This window comes from Colossoma macropomum, unplaced genomic scaffold (genome assembly GCF_904425465.1).
Source record: "Colossoma macropomum unplaced genomic scaffold, Colossoma_macropomum, whole genome shotgun sequence".
NCBI lineage: Eukaryota > Metazoa > Chordata > Actinopteri > Characiformes > Serrasalmidae > Colossoma > Colossoma macropomum.
Genome location: NW_023494787.1, coordinates 15163207 through 15183632, shown reverse-complemented (window position 1 = coordinate 15183632; position 20426 = coordinate 15163207). Strand labels below are relative to the sequence as shown.

Below are 20426 nucleotides of genomic sequence, written 5' to 3'. Positions count from 1 at the left end.
TTGTGTCTCTGTAAGGCTTGTGGTGTGTTCTTGAGAAGGATGCTCTGACACGAGTTAAGGACTTGTTTAAGCCCATCTCCAGTCTATCCTATCAGATATGGTGGCGGCCTTTGGTTCAGGAGCTGGAATTAGGTTTTCCAATCATTGGAAGAGTGAAAGGTGACCATTTGGGAACCTTCAAGGCTTCGGGCCTGACTGAGAACGACTCTTGCTGACATCACGCATGAGGGACACTATCTTTGGTGACAGTTTGTTTCTGAGCCAATCCAGTGCATCATAAAAGTTTATGTTTGTAATGATGAATCAGCAATTGTATGTGTAGATTGTCTATTTTACATTTAATTTGCATAAAGCTATAGCTCCTTTGACCAAGTCTGCTTCAGGGGAAGACACCTGCAGGTGATCTCACCTCCACCACTTTCTCTTTCTCTCTTTCTTCCTCCCACTCTTCTCTAAGTTATAGCCTGCTGATGTTAGTTAAGCCTTTGCGTGCACTGTGATATCAACCCTTTAGAAAAACACGAATTACCATCGTAGTGACTACTGCACACCACAAGGAACCAACAGATTGTATTTTTTTAAAGGGTTTCTATGATTTTTTTCAGCACCGAATGCGTGGATTGTCATTAGTCACTATAAATATGAAACAACTACCCTCACATAAGAGTTTAACATCAATTTTATTGTTTTTTCTATTATGATGTCTTTCCAGTGTCTGTCTTTGTACTGCTGTATTATGGTACAATGACAGTAAAGCTGAGCTGATCTAAACTGCGTATATGTTTTTTGCCAAACCATTCCACTGAACTTTATTACACCACGTGCTCTGTATATTACTCGTTTAATTATACATCTATGTATGTATGTATGTATGTAATTAGACAAGTGAATAAACCAATCAATTACTCTGGAGTAAAAACGTGCTGCCACTGGGTCTTTAGTGACAAGCTCTCACTCAGGCCTGGCGCTTGAAATTACGTAGTTGCACCACAAGGGGGCAGCAAACATTACTATTTTCCTTTAACCATACCTCACCCACACTGCCTCCTCACTGCACTGTTTACACACTCTGCCACCAAATCAGCTGTGTAAACTCAAGGCAGAAGTGAGTGAACATTAACTTTTCGCTTTCATTTATCAGCGTGGAATCATTTGCTCTGCCCAAACACTGACCTTTTTCATTTGATCAATCAGAAGAGGAACGCTCTTGGTTTAAATTCAGCACTTGGCCTGAATTTACACGTGGCCGGAGGACTGATTAGACCTCTCCTCTGTTCAGCGAGGCTTTACTTTCTGAACCTGATCGAATTAGCAACAGGAGGTATAACGTTACAGCTTAAAAAGTGAAGATAAAGAAAGTGATTTAAACAGAAGTTGACTAATTTGGCCGGTATGAACGAGGCTGAAGTTGTCCTATTCGAATTTTTCCGTTCCACCTTAAACGGCACAGTCAAAATGTATTTTCTGCACCATTTAAGGTGGAACGGGAAAATTCGAATAAGAAGCTGAGTTCAGCTTCGTCCAGAACGAAGATTCAGATTAGTTATAAACTACAGACCGAATTATTTTCTGAAGCAAAAACAGAACGAGAGGGAAAATATATGCCGACGTGTAGTAAAAGAAATCAGACCGGTTTAAACCGTAAAAACAGTCCTAATTCACACTCAACTCTCTTTTTTACCTCTAAACCTCCCCCATCCCGAAGTGGGCGGGCGCCCCCCCGTGGGTCGTCGCCGCGACGTCACTTCCGCCCGAGCGCTGCGCTCGTCCTCGTTTCGCCGCGCGCGCGCATTGTTCTTCCATTTGCAGTCCGGCGCGCGCCCGCACGAGGTCCGCTCAGTCCGCCGCTCCGCTCACTTCAAATCACACCGGAGTAAAGCAAAGCGAACAGAACCGAGCCGAAGACAAACGCCTCCGTGTCTGTCGCCGCGGGAAAGTGGACCTTCCGTAGCGGCATCCTCGCTCCAGAACCCCCTGCAGGGATCGCGGTGTGCAGCCCCGCTTCGTTTAAAACTTCTCCCTCCGGTTCCCTCCGTCCCTCTCTCCAACTCAAAATGGAGAACGAGAGTAGTAAGTACCTCCCGCAGCTGCTGGCGGAGAGAGACAGTCTGGACTCGTCCTTCATCCACGCCATGAAGCTCATATCCGCAGGTAAATTAACTACGGAGCAAAAACTCAAACTTACACTTCCACACTTTTCTTTCCTGACTTTGCTGGTCTAAATGAGCGGATGTTCAGTCGGTTAACGTTACGGTTCGGAGGCGGAGTGTCCGTTAAGCTGTGAGGCAGAACACAGAAAACCGTTAGCTATAGTTTCCGTAGTTTACATGTAGTTTACATATACCCTGGAGTTGGCTGCCTGTTCGAATTATACGTTCCACCTTAAATGGTGCAGCAGTTACGCTCCTACAGTCTGCGTTCTGCAGGTATACAGGCGCCTGAGTGTAACCGTTGCACCAGTTAAAGGGGAACTCCACCAATTTTTCAAAATTTCTGCATAATTAAACGGTTGACGTGTCCACAAAGTCAGTCAGGGTGCTTTGGTGTGAAATGCTCAGTCTTAGAGAAACTTACCGAGTAAGAATTGTTCACCGTGGTGGTGATGAATGACAGGAACCAGATGTCTTCGAAAGCTCGTTCACTGGAAGATTTAACATGAAATGGTTATGAATATGCTGCCTGATGAATGCTCTGTCTGAGACATTGTTTACAGTCCTTTTGCCGTAAGGTTTTGGTCTAAAACGTATTTTAATTTATTGTAATCCATTTTTTGCGGAGGGGAACATGCAGGGCGTTGTAAGGCAAATAGTCCCCAAAGAAAACTTTACCAATAGTATTTGACCATCAACATTACGTATAAAACCTCAGAAGACACGTATAGGTTCACTGGAGGTTTTGGGTAGTGCACAAAATGGCTATATTTGTGTTGTAAACATCGTGACCCCTGGTTCCTATCACCACCACTGTAAAGAAATCAGAGTCTGTATGTTTCTCTACAAACGAACCATTTCACATCAAGCCAGTCCGAATGGCTTTGTTTATATCTCAGCCACTGAATTGTGTAGAAATGTTTGAAAAGGCAGTGGAATCCCCCTTTAAGGTGGACCGGAGAATTCGGACAGTAAGCGGGCGAGTAAGAAGCTAACTTTAGTTCGTGTGAACCAGAACTGCCCAGAAAACCGTTACCTAACATCACTAGTATTCAGTTATCAGTGCTGTACTGTGAACCGGAGTAACGCACGTTACCGTAAAACTACTGTGCCGTTAACGGGAAACAAGAAAATTACCACCACTGTTCCTTGCGCGATAAGGTAGAACACCATCACCATTGTTGTTAGACAGTTACAGGTTAGAACGGAGCACGTTATCGCGAGTTAAGCCTGAGCGCCGTTGTTGTCATCGTGAGCCGGACCCGGGGGACCGCGGGATTTCCGCCACCAGCCCTGTGCGGAAGCCGCTTTGTCCCAGTCCACCCCCCACCCCCACCCGACTGGAGCTGCTTTTTACCCGCATAGCTGCGATTCGGCTGGGTTGAGCTTGTGAAGCGCTGCGGGCTCCGTGGATGTCGGTACACAGAGCAGAGAGCCGGTGGGAGACCTCGTGGAGTTTCCCCGCTGCTGCCTGTGGGTTTGCACGTCGACTCGCGGAGACGTAGCTGTAATGCAAACCTGGCGTTAACACGCTGTATAAATTAGAGGATGTTAGAGTGCAGAACTCTAGGGGAGTGTCTCAGATACTAAAATTATCTTTATATAAATCACTGCTGTGAATGCTGAAGCAGCTATTGCAGGTTGTTTGACTAGTGCATCAGTTAGACACTATTTTTAAACATTTGTTTTGTGCTTTTTAAAATAATGCTTCACAGAAACATCAAAATTATACAATATGTTTCCTTCCAAATATAATCCATTGGCCGGGATACACGTGGTCTGTAGTTTTGCACTGGAGCTGTAAAACTCATAATAGAGGACTTACATTACTTTCTAGTTTTGTAGTTAAACTCAGACATCAGACTTGTCGTGGCTGATCGTCATTAGGGGTAGGGGATGTTTGTGTAAATTAGATTTTTTTTTTTGATAAACTGTTCCTTTAATCTGTGTGCTGCACTGGCTCAGTCTGCATGCATGAGATTCACATGGGGCGCTAAATGTGTGGTCTGCAGTGGGTAACTTGTTACAGTGGAGCTCTATAGATCCACTGTTGGCCAGAAAATGTATCCCGAACCTTATGTGTGTCATATGGGAAGTGTTAAATGTGACTATTAAATTTGATTTCTTTTCCCAACAGGAAATGTCATCCTCCTCCCTCTGGTCCAGCTGCACCAGATGTTTTAGATCAGCAGCCCAGTGGGACCGTTACTGTAGATTCAAACCGTCTGTTGATTCCAAATGTGACTGATTCCTATCAGATTTTCCATGTCTCACAGATTGGCCGTTCAGATTTTGCATTAACCCCCCCCAAGAAAGAGCGGCTGATGTATCCGCTCTTTACAGTCCATTAGCTCATTAGTTTAGGGGCCTGGATTGATCAATAATGCTTCTCCTGCATGTCTTTGAAGCAGCGGGTTGTGTTGCAAAACCCAAGGGCCTAAGCTATATGCGATTTTTCCTTTTTTATACATATATAAAACAAAAAAGTGGTCATCACTGACTCGAGGCCTGAACGTATTATATGTATATACCACAATAGACTCTATCTTGCTTTGTTTGAATGTTCTAATATTAAACATGGATAAGTTACGTCTTGCATGTGCTCTTCTATATACGAAGGTGGGTATTGTGTTTAATACTGTTGATTTATTACCATGACTTACTCGAATTAGTCAGGCTAAGCCATGCACGTTGTGATGCATCGCCTTGGCTGTTCTCAGGTTTTTGCTGAGGTTGGCTCATGGTCAGTGTAATCTCAATGGAACGTGCATGTGTAATTGTTCCTCAGCTGTCTGAAATAAGATATGCTCTGATGCTCATGCATCCTAATGCTTCACTTGGTGCTCAGTAACTGCTCTGTCTGGGGGCAAAATAAATGACTAGAGTTGGTTGCATTCACTGAAGTTTAGACAGAGTCGCAGGCGTAGCCACTGGCATGTTGTCTTTTGTTATGAATGACTGAGGACATTCACCCGTCCAGCATTTGGCATTTGACCCTCATATGTGATGTAGTTTAGTTAGCTGTGTTTATTCCTTTTGAAATGAAAAAGCCTATTTGTTTATGCCAAAGCCTGACTGTTCCATTTTAATTACGTCTGTTCACAAATGACCTCAGCAGTTGTCATTTCATGCGGTGTTCTCGCAGATGTGTGATGTCAAAGAGAGAACAGAGCCGCATAACAAGTAAAAGTGACTGCTGCGTCTGAGGGGAGAGTAATTCTCTTCTCTTCTTTTTCAGAAATTGAGAGGGTTCAGAAAGAGGAGGCACCAGAGAAAGACACCGAAACGTACTTGGATCTCTTCACAGCGAAGAATATCAAACTGAAGGAAAGAGTTCTTATACCAGTCAAGCAGTACCCAAAGGTAAGCGCCACACATTCACGACTGTGTGTCTTCTGCTGATTCATGTAGTGCTTAAGGTTGTTCATTGTTGCCTTAGAGTCAGCCACTGACTATCTTTCCCATTATATTTGTGTGTGTGTGTGTGTGTGTGTGTGTGTGTGTATGTATATATATATATATATATATATATATATATAATGTATATATGTAAGTGTATATATACATTATATATATATATATGTGTATATACATATATATATATATATATATATATATATATATATATATATATATATATATATATATATATTAGACAGAAAATAGGATATTGAGAACTTCATCCATCATCAGCATGCAAGCCCTAATGACACTGTGAATGTCTGTTTAAAGAGGTTGAAGGGTTGCTGTTCATTGTGCATTGATAAAGGGTTATCATCATTCAAAGTTGTTTTGAGTGGTGTTGAATGTAGGCTAATCAGTTAGTGATCTGCGATGAAGTGCTACCTAATGGATGCATTTTGAACTCATTTGAATGATAATGTCTGTGACAGTTATTTAAGTAGTCACACAACATTCAGTGTTTACTAGTTCTGGTTCTGGAATACTCTTGCATTCCCAATTTTGGCTCCAGCAAAACTGACTTAACGCTTTAGCCAAGACCTATTCAGGTTTAAAATGGGTTTTTTAAAGCAGCAGATCTGCAAGAAGCCACGTATGCTCTAGGATAAGGATGAGGCTCATTGTTTGTTTCAACAAACTCATCTAACCTTGTCTAAAAAGTTCTGAATTCATATATTTTTTTTTAATGTTTTTCAGTAAAATGCAACACTCTTGCTGCCCTTGTGCTCTTCTTTACTGTATGTGCAGTGTTATGTTCTCCCGTCCCTTGTGGTTCCTCTCCCCTCTCAGTATTTCCACCCTTTAGTCATGCACTTGGAATGTCTTGTGCTTAGTTTGAAATGACTGGTGACGGATCATATTCCTATTCTGACCAGACCTAATCTGCCTTTACTGCTGAAAACTGACAGCAGGGTTTAGTCTGCTTTGCCATGCCCTGTGCTAAAGTCTTACCAAAGATTTCACATCATTATGACGTCAGAACTCAATGTTTTATCATAAAAACATGCTTAATATGGGGGGCACAAGCAGTTTTAAAGCTACAGTTGTAGTCTAGATGTTTGAGAAGAGTGGTCTCTCTACTTCATAAGTTTATTTGACTCCCATTGGATTGACTTCTGTAGCAGAAATTGCTCAGGACTTTTGAGCACTTACATCCTTATTAAGTTTATCGCAGAGCCAGACAATACCGCTGGACTTTGTTCGGCTTGAATTCTATTTAATCTTGTCTTGATCACAGAGATCAAAATGTTATTGAAAACAAGTTCAGCCAAGCTACCTCGAACTCTGGTTTTCGTAACTCTCAGAATTAAATTTTTAATTTTATCTGTGCCTCTTTGCAGTTTAACTTCGTTGGGAAGATTCTTGGGCCTCAGGGGAACACAATCAAGAGACTGCAGGAGGAGACGGGAGCGAAGATCTCTGTGCTGGGGAAGGGCTCCATGAGAGACAAAGCCAAGGTAAACATCAAACAGCTACTGCAGGTTGAGATTTTGGGATTTTATTGGTGCAACGTGGAAAATATTAACCCTTCGGTAACTAGATGTGCAATGGTTCATCCAGTGCAGGTCTGTGAGAAATATGGTTTGAAACAGTCCCAGGATGCATGACCAAGCAAGTTTATCTTTGTAGTCCAACAGCAGCTGAACGAAACAGATGAGCTTTTGATGGTACTTAAAAGCTTCAAAAGCGTGTGCTGTTTTTTTTTCTCTCAAAGTCTGTCTCATGTTGCTTAATTTAGTTAAAACCAGATCAAAGTTATTCCAGCTCATTTTAGAGCTTATTACTGGCCATGTAAACATGTTTTCTGTCAGTCACATCAGCAGCTAATATTGGATGCAGTTTTTTTGTGCAAGTTAGTATTTCTTTAAGATACATTTTGTGTTTGGTTCTGCTAAAAATAACAAAAAAAACTTTTAACTGTCTTTCAGGTGTTTCTAAGCTGAGCCCTGATAAATAATTTCTGAGGATGAGCAGTGTATGCTAGGGTAATTTTAGGCTTTCAGTTAACTTTATTTTTATCATTGCTTTTTTGTTCTTCCGTTCTTAGTAAACAAGGCATTCCCTGTTGTATACCTAACCTCTACTGCAATGATTAGGAGTAAGCGAATCCTTTCTAGGGCTAGGAACAGCAGTTATTTTAGTCCAGTCACTAACCAAATGTTAGGTAAAAGTAGTGCTCTATGCTAAATGACAGATGGGTCAGAGCTATTAGTAGTCCAGTGAGAGTCAATATTTATAAATTAGGGATGCATTGATATCGATACTGTTATTTGGCTGATACCCAATTTACCCGTGCTCATTTACTCATAGTCCTACTCATAGAAATTCGGATACCATCATGATACCTGCTGTGACGTAAGCAGAGTGTAGCTGCTACGATAATGAATAAATGCACTGAAAGAGGCTCTGCTCACACAGAGAAAAACTACTGACTCTGTGACAGTAGGACCAAATCACTGGTTATGTTCTGCCTTGGCAGATTCGAACCAGGAATACACTGTGTGATTTTAGCCCGCTTTAAATACAGACACACACAAACACCATAACAACTACATTCCCAGTATGGGTGGAGACACGCAGGCCAACTAAACGGAAGAGAAAAAAGGTTGACATTTGATACCAAAGTCTGTGTGCTGACTTCACTCTGTTTGACTCAATAGACTAACAAGGTATAAATGTTAATACAGTATTTCATTTTATTTTATTTTTTTTTTAAATAAAATAGGCCGTATTCTTCCGTGTACATCACTGCAATGCTGCTCAGTTTCTCAGCCAGTTTGCTCAGTACTCTGCTTGCAGTGTGTTTTGAATAAAACAGCTTTATTTGAAACTGTCTGCAGACAGAGCTGTCTGTAGAGGCTGCATTTTATGTATAAATGTTAAGGTTTGTACATACAAGATTATTCAAATGTACAATTCAAGTCACCAAAGCTCAAGATTTCTAAGACATCCAACTACAGCTCGACCAGCCAATCAAAATATTCCCAAAAAGACATAAAACTTGAAACGTAAGCTCATCAGATGCATTGGCCTCGGATCTGATTGCTGCAGTCGCTGTGCTACAGAGACAGCTGCTGAAAGAGACAGATCACGGTTCAAAACTATGAAACGTACCTTACTTGCAGCTGTACAGAACGCTTTTCTGCCCGCTGTTCTCCACTGCAGCTCTACTCCATCCAAGGTAACAAATGTTAGCTAGCAAAGGTGGCCAATGCACATCAGTTAAAATTACTAGATTGTAATGACTTAACTGTTAAGGTACATCGGTCTCATTTACTCTTACAATTATGTAGTTCTAAGTAGGTTACTTAATATGGTATCTGACAGTACTGAAATATGTACTCGGTCCAAAAAAAAACTGATAAAATCGATACAACCCTAGTATAAATGTATGAAAGTCCAATGACTTTTTGAAAAATAAAAGACTAAATGTACTAAAATGTGGTAACTGTTGACCGAGACAACAAGATCATTCCTTCTCCACTGTCCCTGGTCTCATTGTCCATGAATTTATTTTCCTTTTACGTTTTACAGTTGTTGAAATAGCATAACGTAAAATGTGCATACACGCTTATGTTGCACTGCAAAAAGATGGCAGTGCAAAAGCAAGCTATCACACATTCACCACAGAGTGCATTTGGAATACAAATTCATGGCGCTTATTAAGTTTAGAAAAGCATATTGTTTATCCCATCTCCAGAGTTCTGGGCCAAGTTTAAGCTTGCCAAACCAGAGTCATGAAAATTACGGCCTGACTTCTAGAACACTGACGTGAATAAATTATACATTTTTCCTACTACTTTTCCTTTTTATTATCTTATCCTAATTTTTGTGCTGTATTTTGCCCTGTATCTTGTCCTATGCTATCTTGGCAACACATCTGTTGGTGTTAGCAGTCTTGCTGATGGCAAGCCGTCAAACCGGAATTGATATTTAAAGTTCAGCAAAGTCTGGAATAATTGTATGAAATATTAATGAATCCTGGGATCCACATTAATGAGTGGTTCCATTTTAATTTCTGAAATCAGCAATTCTGTTCGTGTTCTCTGCATCAGAGCTCTACAGAGAGCCCTAGTTATTCCTCCCAACACCTGTTAATGTTATTTCTTACAGCAAAGACAGGAATTTAGTCAGTTTTCAGCAGCCCCAGTGCAACTGGCCAAAAGAGCTTGGTGATGGATTAACAGTCATGTGGCATGGGATAGGGAAGTGAACACCAGAAAAAGCCAATAAACCCAAGATGACCAAAGTCCTCAGGGCGAAGGTATAATGGAAAAAAGTTAGTAATGCAGCACAAAACTTTAAGATCTCTGTTAAAATTACATGAGGAAACTCATCTTGGTTCTTCTCGTTGAGCTATTTTTGGCTGCCAGTAGTTCCATATATTTCATGTCGTCCTAGAATGATGTGCGCTAAATCAGTGCCGGCTCACGTTCTTACAACAGATGGGTTGGAAAATGCAACAAAAACCTTCTGAATCTAGAAGAAATGGAGCACTGCAGGATTTCCTTTGTTATTCCTGCTCCAACACACCAGATTGAACTCATGAAGGGCTTGATAATTAGCTGATGAGATGTTTCAGGGAGAACACTAAACCCTGCAGTGCTGTGGCCCTCCTGAATTACAGAGTAACACATGCTCAGACCTGTTCTTCACAGTAAGAAATGCCATTGTGAAATGTTCTTTTTAAGTCTCATTCACAATAAAGAAGTGTTCCATGCATTTCCTTTTTGTAGATCAAATTAATGACTACTTAATGGTTATTTTTGCCAGAAGAGATATAAGCGCTCGGAATTTAGTTAGATTACTCCTTTTACTCCTTTGCAAAATGCCATCGCCATTAGCTGACAAGCTGTTCAGTCTTTTCCCTCTTTTTTTTAATAAATTTCTTATTCATCTTGTTAACCAATCCATTCTGCAGCTAGCCAGCTTTGTCACTGTTGTAGTGTTTTTGTAATGGTTGTAAATAAATGAACTAAATCTGTAGCAGCCTAATAGAAAAGATGAATGGAGGATGTAGAGTGATTAGAATGGATGATACAGCAATAAAAGATTGCTTCTTAGAAGTGAATAGAATCCACTGCAGGTGGATGTGTTGCATTCAACAGTCATTTTTCTGTCATTTTGAGTGGACAGATGGGTAGGGTCAAACTTTTAAGCTGTATTTCTGGCATAACTTAAGCAAAGCCTGTCTGCTGTTTTGTTCTTCCTTTGCTGGGGTATCATAAGCTTAGAGGCAGATGCTGTGTTGCATTTAGAAGCTCTTAGTTCCTTGTTAATGGTAATTGGTTGAAATTACTGTCGGATAGTTTTCAGCTTGTAGCCTCATTAAAAATAAGGAGCTGGAGTACCTATAAAATGTGTGGTGTTTGTTCACCAGGAGGAAGGCCTGAGGAGAAGTGGGGAGCCGAAGTACGCCCATCTGTCCATGGAGCTCCACGTGTTCATTGAGGTGTTCGCACCTGCTCCTGAAGCATACTTGCGCATGGCCCATGCAATGGAGGAGATTAAGAAGTTCTTGTTCCCTGTAAGTATCAAATTAAAAAAAAAAAAAAACTCCCCTTCTGGAGCCGGCGGATGGATTGTGTCTGCAGCGCAGGGGTTTTAGTTTACCTCTTCCTGCGTGCAGCGCTACCTCATTTGTTAGTTTCAAATAGGTCAATGTTTAACACTGATTAACTGCTTACATTGTTAAATTAGAGCTTGGCTCACTTTGCTCATGGCTACAGATTAATATTTAATCTGATAAATCACTTTTGCGTTGTCCTCTTTTGGTTATGCAAAATGACGGTCAGATTTGCATACCAACTGTCATTGTTCTCTCTCCATTATAGACTGTGATCATAATCACATTAATCCTTTTGGTTGATGGCCCTGCGTGCAGTGGCACCTGTTTGTCGCCTGCTGCCACTCAGCTAGTGTTTCAGTTAATAGCCGTTCTTGGATTCTCTGCCTGTTCATTAGGAGTTGTGTATTAGAGGAATCTTTAATGCGTCTTTAGACCCTTGCATTATAGTGAAATGTAACTTGACTCTTGAATGTGTAGCTTGAAAGTGTTGTTTTCCCCCTGACCCTGTGCTTGTTCTGTAGGACATGATGGATGAAATTTGCCAGGAGCAGTTCATGGAAATGGGTTATCTGAATGGCAATCAGGATCATGGCGTTAGGGGCCGAGGAGGTCCACTTGTCAGGGGCCGTGGGGCACCGCCTGCTGCACCTAGGTATGACTTGTGCAACATTCTTAATGCTCAGTTCTTGACTTTTGCTCAGTTGTTTTTTGTCTTGACTGTTCCCATTTGTGTTTGTAAGTGATCCATATATGTCATTAGTGTGAAAACACCTACGCTCAATGAACCTCTGTGCATTATCATTAGCTAATATCATTAGCTGCTTCTGACACGCTGCTGATACTGGGTGACAAATGTAATATGCACATATGCAGAGAACAAAAATTCCAAACCAACCTTTCCTATTGCGGTTGCATGGCCATATTTTGGATCAATGCTAACTTAATGGCACAAGGCTCAAAGCTAACAGTATGCATGTATCTGGGTCACAGTTGGGCAGTAAAATCAGATGTGTGCCATTTCAGCCCAGTAATGTGAACATAAACTTATTGTAGTCTGGAGTCTTCCCTCCAGAACTGGACCTCTTACTCTTATGTAGTGTTATCCTTTAAACACTTTTATTTTTTTAATAAGGCTTTGTATGTTGTTTTCTAGGGGTCGTGGCATGCCGCCAATGCGTGGTGGAGTACCTCGCGGTGGTCCTGCAAGAGGTGGAGCGGTGAGAGGAGCTCCAGCAGGACGAGGTGGACTACCAGCCCAGCCAGCCAGAGGTGCCGTAGCCGGCCGCGCCCGTGCCCCAGCTCCAGGACCCCAGAGAATGCCTCCTCCACCCCCACGCCCTCCAGCTCAGGAGAGCTACGAAGAATATGTAAGTTTCCGAAATCACCTCAGCTGAACTAAGTGCCTGTCTGGAGGCTAATGACTTGCTTGAAATCTGTGTGTATGCGGTTCTGTTGTAAAGCTTGACAAATGAGTGCTCATGCAAGGTCGTGCTGTCTCAGCAGTTGCTTCTTTTGACTGATGTTTTCTTGCTTTCTCCTTCCAGTCCTATGACGAAAGCTACACGGAGCCAGCCTACGAGTCCTACGACAGCTATTACAGTCAACCACAGGCGTGAGTTGAAACAACATCCCTTATATTTTTGGGTCATTGTAGACCGTGGCCAAATTTACAGAAACTGTACTAAGGCCATCTTAGGCTTTTAGGGAACCTTGAGGTCTTACTAGATTGATATAGCTTATTTATGCTTTACTGTAGATAGTAAATTCAGAACGTTATGGAGTAGATTTTGCATTAAATCATATGTTATATCTTTCAGAGAACCAGAGTACTATGACTATGGACATGGAGAGACACAGGAAGGATATGACAATTATGGTACGTAGTATTTTTAATTCTTACATCAATACATGCCTTGTTTAGGTTTCCTGAAAAGTTAAAAGCACAGTTTCATACATTTAAGTTTTGAGAATCTGTACTCATGGTATTGAATGTCCCTGTGCATGTTTAGCTCAGGATGACTGGAATGGAACACAGCGTGCTCCTACTGGTGGGAAGGTCTCTGCTCAAAGACAAACTAAGGGGGCATACAGAGAACACCCCTATGGACGATACTGAACTTCACAAGCAGGACGTCATCCATAATGTGTCACCATGATGACTGTCTCCCATGGCAGCTCACGCTTTAAGCAACCCGACAAAAGTAATTGTCCGTCTTTCGGTTTCGTTTTTCTACTCTGGACATTTTTTAAAGGAAACTCGACAAATCGGCAACTGAATGCTTCAAGAATTGAAAGTTCAAGAAGTTTTTGAGGGTTTAGACATTTTAAAAAAGAGCTGATTTTTTTTTTTTTTGTTTGTTTGTTTTTTTTATTATTTTGGTTTGCTATTTTCATCTGCCCTGCTCTTTTCTCACTTTGCTTTTTTGCATTGTTTATAGTTTTTTTTTTTTTTTTTCCTTCCTTCCTTTACCCTCTCCTCCCAGTGGTTGGGTAAAATATTTAATTTGAAAGTTAAAGCCTAACAACTGTGTAGCCACCTGTTGAGTGTCTCAGGACACAACTTTAATTTGTGTTGCTTTTAAAAGAGTCTATAGAGATGCAGTTGCAGATTCCCATTTAGGCTACATTTCAAAATTCTGCTCAATATTAGGAAATCAAAAAAGCCATTTAAATCAAATCTTTTCTTTTATGTAATGTAAGAAACGTTAATTAAGGAAAGGAAAAATCTCTTTAATGACATTGCCAACAACCATTGATTATTCCTTATTTGTGTTAAATAGTTTTAAAAGATGTAAATTTAGATTTAGGTTTCAATATTTTTCATTGTATTTTAGAGTTTTGAAATATAGCCCTAATAGACACTGTTGAGATGGACTGTCCTCAAATCCTTAATTTGTTAAAATAAGTTATGGCTCTTCAAAACTGTTCTGTAAAATGGCCTGTTTTTGGCTACTTATGATTTAAAAGATAAAATAAGTCAAATTTTTCATGGAGGATACCATGTTATATAAACTGCATGCACAAACTGCTTAAGAAGGATTGGGACAACAATCTCTACAAGGGTCACCTCTTCCTAATGTAAAGGGATACTGCAGCTAAATCCGATTCTATTGTACATAGTTTAAAAAAAACTACGTTCAAACTGTACTTACTGCCATTTAGTCTCTGTACCCTCTCCATAAAATGCAGAATGCTACATGTGTAAGCTTGCCTAAATAGGTAACTAAATCTGTCCAAAAATGTTTTGCAGCAGTTGTCAATAAAGCCTAGTTTGTTTTTTATGAAACCTTAACCTGGTTTATTTTTCTTTTCCTGTCATTATAAAAGCTGAAATGCCCTTTTAAATAACTTATAACCTTCAGTTACATCAACCTTTCTTCATCTTCAAAACAGATTTTAAATTTAAACCAATGCATGTAGAGTGGAGACGTAAATCACACTAAAGGACTCTGTTTAAAGTGTTTCATTTGATTTAAAAAGCGCAACTTTAATCTTTCTCTCTCTTTCTATACTTAAAAAGGACCCTAGAGGTAAGACCTGTGCCTTTTAAAATAACCTGGATAGCTTCCTAATGACTTTAGAGAGCTAAGCATTCGGTGCTTGGGTATGTATAAAACTTTTCTTGAATGACGTTTTATTTTTGGTCTTACAATGGGAAATGTCTTGACTAGCTTGAAATAACAGAATTTAATAAAGTTTAGCTCCCAGGGTTCATATTTTGTCAAGTTTGAAGCTGCTTTTATTAATGAAAGTAATTGACCTAGTCAAGGAGAGGACTGATAAACCTTAAGTGCAGCATTGTAAAGGTAGCCCTAACCCTAAATTTGTACTTGGGTAGTGTGTCATGTCTTACATTTACATAAACCTCTTGCCGTGTAATGAATTAAAAGCTACAGTCACCAAAATAAAAGTAAAGGGGAAAAAAAATTACTCAATCACAGTGATAGATTTTTTTTTTTCTTCAAAATATTCTGATATACTAACACATTAGATCAGAAGTGTAATGCAACTCTTGCTAAAAGTTTTTAGTAATAAGTCTGTAATAGTGTCTTGGTAAAGCTGCTGCTATTTTTTTTTCTTTTGCATAATTGACACAATGACTTATGTGATATTTTCCAATTGAGAATTTCATAAAGCTTGAGTTGCATGATCTAAACCTGTTTTATAGATTGCATGTTTTTTTTATATTACACAACTGTCAGATTGTAGTTTAATGCAGAGTTCAGAGAGTCTTTTCTCTTCCCTTAGGTAATGGTTCCTCGAGATCCTGGCTTGGAGTTGAGCTTTACGTGAGCTTGAACTCTTTTTCTCAGGTTAGTGGTTGTTTTATCTGAGATTTTACATACAATGCAATTTATATGACAAATCTCGTTAGCATCTCTATGAAGCGTTCAAATTGTGTTACAACCACACTATATGTCCAAACGTTTGTAGACACCTGCTCATCCAGTGTTTCCTATTAAATCAAGGATATTAAGGCCCATATCCTACATTTTTGACTTGCTTTTTAATTTTTTTTTTTTTCTACAATCTCTGTTCTGATTGGCTGCCCTGAATTGTCTCATTCAAGATGCAGCCTGAGCTGAAACAGCATGAATGGGCAGAGCTACACTGCTATAGGCTAAATGTAAATGTTTTTTGTGACATCACACAAACATCAAAGTCTTTTATTTTCAAAAAAAGTGTGAAATTCAGTGTTGCGTGATAACAGACCCTTGAATATGGCTGCAGTAACAGCCTCTACTCTTCTGAGAAACGCTTAAGCTAGATGTTGGAACATTTGCTGTGAGGATTTGATTTCATTCAGCCTCGAGTATTAGTGAGGTCAGGTACTACATGTTGGACGATTAGTTCTGGATCTCAAACTGCACTCCAACTCTTCCCAAAGGTATTAGATTGAGCTCCATCACTCTAAAGAACAGAGTTCCACTGCTCCACAGCTCAGTGCTGGGAAGCTTTAAATCGCTCTAGCGAATACTTGGCATTGGGCATGGTAACCTTAGGCTTGTGTGTTGCTGCTACAGAGTGTCCTGTTGGTCACTGCTTTTCTATGGAGAGAATTCACAAATCAGATTGGTGTCTGGATACTTTTTGATATGCAGTGTGGTCAGAACATGCCTTGGTCGCTTTTGCTGATTTGACTACTCCCACTCTCCTGCAGGGAAAGCTGTTGATTTTTGAAGCAAACTTTTGAACACCACCACCACTTTTTGGAAGAATGCTTGAATCTGCACAGATGGAGTTAAACAGAAGTTCTGTTGGACAGCTTTCAAGAACGCCAAGACGGAGTGCTAGCAAAGTGCATCGGCACATCTTAAAAAGGAAAGAAAAAGGAAATCAATGTTTTTCTCAGTGCTGCTGCCAAGGCGTGCAGCAGCAGGCACTTATTGAGCTGGAGCAGAAAAGGGCTTAGTTGTCCTAGAGCCTTCAGCTGTGTGTGGTCACATAATGGAAATGAGCCTGGGTTATTGTTTATGTTTCTGGCACTTTTTATGTTCACCTCATTAAGGCCTTTCTGAAGCACACTTAATGTTGTCCTTAAAATGACCATCGTGTTTTTGTTGTCATGTCTGTTTTCTCCTCAGCCATTTCTTAGCCATGAACTCAACTAACAAAAAAATACTCATTCTCTCCCTGCTCTCCTGGTCTACCTCAGATAATGGCACAGTGTTTTATTCTCTCAGACAAGCATCCCCTTGTCACACATGGGCGCAAACTCGCTCAGAGCAGCGTGCATTCTAATGTGGAACTAACTGGCCCGTGTGTCTGTGCACAGTCCTTGTCTTCATGTTTAATTGCCATGGTAATTTCCGTCTTGCTCTTGTGCCAAAGCCATCCTTTTGAACGAATGTGTGCCGCATGAACTGTTTTTCATTTACAGCAATGTGCGCACAGTTGATGCGCTGTGATTAATTGTGTGGCACAGACTTTACTGTAAGATTTTTTTTTTGTGTGTAATTTAATAAAATATTATTATTAAACATGGTGTCAGCATTGGGGATTAGTGATTCCCTCACAGAGGAGATTCTCTCCTTAAAGCAAGAGGCATGTCCATATTTGCATGGAACTTTGAATCTGTCTTGCTGTGTGTTGCTGTCCACTTTGTGGCTTTCTTGGCCACAGCTCACTCGACAAGAAGCAGATTTCTACGGTGGTTTGATAAATACCCGTCTTAGATTCCATGCTGTGAGACGCAATTATATCTACTGCAATTATATCTACCACCTTCGAACGAGAGGAATGTGTAGCAGATGCACATTAGTACTGTTTTAGTAGAAGTTCACCCGTGTAAGATGGCAGTTGCTGTTGTGAGCCAAACTGTCTACAGCTCAAAGCATCTGTTTAAGCCATCATGACTTTTATAGTCTTGCTCAAGAGTTTGAGAATCACAGTGTTCTGAACTTTCGGATGCAAGTTATCAAAGTTGTAACAGCTTAAACAATGTCCAAGTAGAGGTGACAAAGGTGTTTCATGAGCATCAGTAATATTTTTTCAAGCCCAGTCATCCATAGGAGAGGCAAAACATAGTCTGCTGGTATCTTTACAGAAAAGTGCAGATTCAATGTAAGTGTTTTACCCCTTTATGTCCAACAAGTAAATCTAGTGAGGGAAGGATAAAGTGACACATTGTGTCCTGATTGGTCTCAAGTGGTGGAGTTTTATGTAGTTGCAGTTTTTAAAAGTACATCATTTTTGGTATTCTGTATTATGATTTACTTGTACATTTGATTCACCTGCACAATAGCAAACTAGAAAACTTTTGCTATATGAAAAACAACTCGCTGACCGTCCAGAAGAGAAAATCAAACAGTGCTGGTTGAGCATTGGTTGTGCAGGCTCACACAGTCCGTGTCCAGAAGACCTTAAGCTGTCATTTAATACAGGGATGTACAACCAAATAATATTATTTAATAAAATACAAAATACTAACTCGCACCGAAAAAGCACTGATTGAGCACTTTTTGATTGCCTTGAGTTTTCGGTGACTTACTGGTATCATTTTGAGTTTGTTAGTAAACCTGGTCATTATTGCTTTAATAAATGATAACTTTAACGTTTGGACAGTAATAAATAAGCATGGCACATGTATTCAGACAGAGAAAAGACTACTTTTGAGCACTGTGTATCTATAGTTATACATTAGATGAATGTCTGTCACTACTCAGCGTCAGTGGTGATAATTGGAGCTAGGGTCGACAATGTCTACAACACAAACAGCCATATTATGTACTGTCAGTAATAACCGGTGAACCTACATGTGTCTTCCAAGTCTTTATTTGTGAAGTTGTTGATGGTTAAATTGAGGCAAATCTGGGAAAAGTTTTCTTTGAGTACTATTATGCTTTGCAAAACCTTGTATGAAACTCTACCCTTGGTGTATTTTAAAAATTTGGCCAAAATCGTATTTCAAAACTATCGTAAAACAATGTCTCAGCATATTTATAACCATTTAATGTAATAACTTTCTGTGAGAGAGCGCTTAGAGGCGTTAAACTCTTTGGACGTCTGGTTCTTAACACCACTGTGAGTTTCTCTAGAACGGGGCGTTTCCCATCAAACCTGACTGACTTTGACATCTTAACCACTTAATAATGCATACATTTTGAAACGTTGGTGGAAGTCTCCTTTAATGGGTAAAACGTGCTAGCTTTTTTAGCTTTAACTACATTGGCTTTCTACATGTATGACATCAAATGCTACCCTGCACAATAATGCTGTGCTAGACCTGGTTTGTGCCTGCACCTCAATCTTTTGCTAGTATTACTCCCGCTGAACGGAGGCATGTCATTCCAACCAATTACTGTTGATGACAGTGTGTCAGTCCCCTAGAGGTAGCACTGATTGCTGACTGGCTAACAGGAACTCTGCGTTATTACATTAGACACAAATCACTCCTCACCACAGATTTTAATAAGCATTAGCGTGTGCTGAAGCTCCATCGAACAGCCGTGCGTATGTGTGAGTAGGAGGCTGCCCAATCTGCAAATGGGCCTCAGTATAATGAGAAACCACAAAAGCAGATAATGGAAATAATACATTTATGTTTCTGCTGGGGGAAAAGTGGAGAGCTCTTTAGAAAAACTCAATATTCAGGTCATCTTTCTGCAGCTAATGATTTCATGTATACCGTTTTAGAGAGAATGAGTTGGGGAGAGTGTGCGCGCTGTACATGTGTGATCTATGTGACCTACAGCTGCAGGGGAAATGCCTGTTACAATGGGGTGAGTGGCATGTGTGGCGCTTTGCATTACGGCTGAATCTCAGCTTGTGGTTTGGCTTTCTCTTCTCTGCTACCCCTTTCTCCAGTGCATACGGAGGGCAAGTGTGGTGTGATGAGAGCTGAGGTCATGAACCGAATTTCTCATCTACTTTCTGCCTGTGGGTGCATATTTTCAGCAAAAAAAGAATAAAAAATCAGACAATTTTTTACACCCCTTGTGAAAAAGATGTTTTAGTACTACACAAAACTATAGTATAGTGCTTCAGTCATAGTCTAAAATATTTTTGCCTCCTTTAACATTCATGTAGTAGGGTAGAGGGGGTAAAATATAACATGGATGTTTTATGTAATTGGCTCTTCTTGTACTCCCATACTAACATCACCTGCAGATTTTCACAGCAATCGGACAGGTATTTCTTGAGATTCGCTCTGCAGACTGGTTTTGTACCATAAGAGTAACTTTTTTTAATCACACCTGTTTTTTGATTACTGAGTTGCATGTACAGTGCTGTGAAACAGTCAGAGACCATCCTTTGTTTGTTTAATTTCCGGTCAAAATAGCCAAAATAGCCAAGTACTGCAAATTAAACTATTAGAGGAGATTTTTTTAATCACTGTGAAAAACGCAGAAAAGTTTTTTAACGGAACGTTACACAGATGTCTCAGCAACTAAATATAATCTCATGATTTTCAGAATTCAACTTTACCTTTATTACAGCTTCCATTCTTTTCAGGGGACTCACTTTCAGTTGAAGAAATCTGCAGGGATATTTTTCCACACCTCCAAAGTTCAGTCTAAGGTTCAGTGCATTTTCTGCTTCTCATGATCCAAATAATCCCAAACATATTCACTGATGTTCAGGTCTAGACTCTCGAGTGGTCAGTCCATTGTTCATTGTTTCATTTTCTCCATGAGGGCTTCTTGACAGCTACACGTCCTTTCAGACTCATAGCACTGAGTTGTCTTCTCACAGTGGAAGGATGGACAGAAACACCTGTGGATTTGTTCAGATCTGAAGCAGCT

General features: G+C 40.2%; 1 protein-coding gene across 3 annotated transcripts; it reads left to right on the top strand.

The window, feature by feature from the left end:
* Window positions 1-1793: 1793 nt before the first annotated feature.
* On the top strand, window positions 1794-17181 carry khdrbs1b (KH domain containing, RNA binding, signal transduction associated 1b). 3 transcript variants are annotated; one of them, XR_005007051.1, is made up of 11 exons: window positions 1794-2151; window positions 5389-5513; window positions 6953-7069; window positions 10993-11139; window positions 11703-11833; window positions 12335-12548; window positions 12726-12793; window positions 12999-13057; window positions 13191-13382; window positions 15430-15494; window positions 16343-17181. XR_005007051.1 is itself a non-coding variant. In XM_036566214.1 (9 exons), exons 1-9 carry the CDS (start codon window positions 2055-2057, stop codon window positions 13295-13297), a joined length of 1065 nt encoding a protein of 354 aa, XP_036422107.1. In that variant the 5' UTR covers window positions 1795-2054; the 3' UTR covers window positions 13298-13584. The 3 variants fall into 3 exon arrangements, 1 of the variants encoding a protein (XP_036422107.1); XR_005007052.1 differs by lacking the exons at window positions 15430-15494; window positions 16343-17181 and adding an exon at window positions 14702-15405; XM_036566214.1 differs by lacking the exons at window positions 15430-15494; window positions 16343-17181 and having other exon boundaries at window positions 1795-2151; window positions 13191-13584.
* The last annotated feature ends 3245 nt before the right edge of the window (window positions 17182-20426 follow it).

Coding starts and splice junctions, on each gene's coding strand:
- khdrbs1b (XM_036566214.1), top strand. CDS start 2,055: ATGGAGAACGAGAGTAGTAAGTACCTCCCGCAGCTGCTGGCGGAGAGA. Junction 2,152..5,388: donor CATGAAGCTCATATCCGCAG/GTAAATTAACTA, acceptor CTTCTTTTTCAG/AAATTGAGAGGGTTCAGAAA. Junction 12,549..12,725: donor AGGAGAGCTACGAAGAATAT/GTAAGTTTCCGA, acceptor TTCTCCTTCCAG/TCCTATGACGAAAGCTACAC.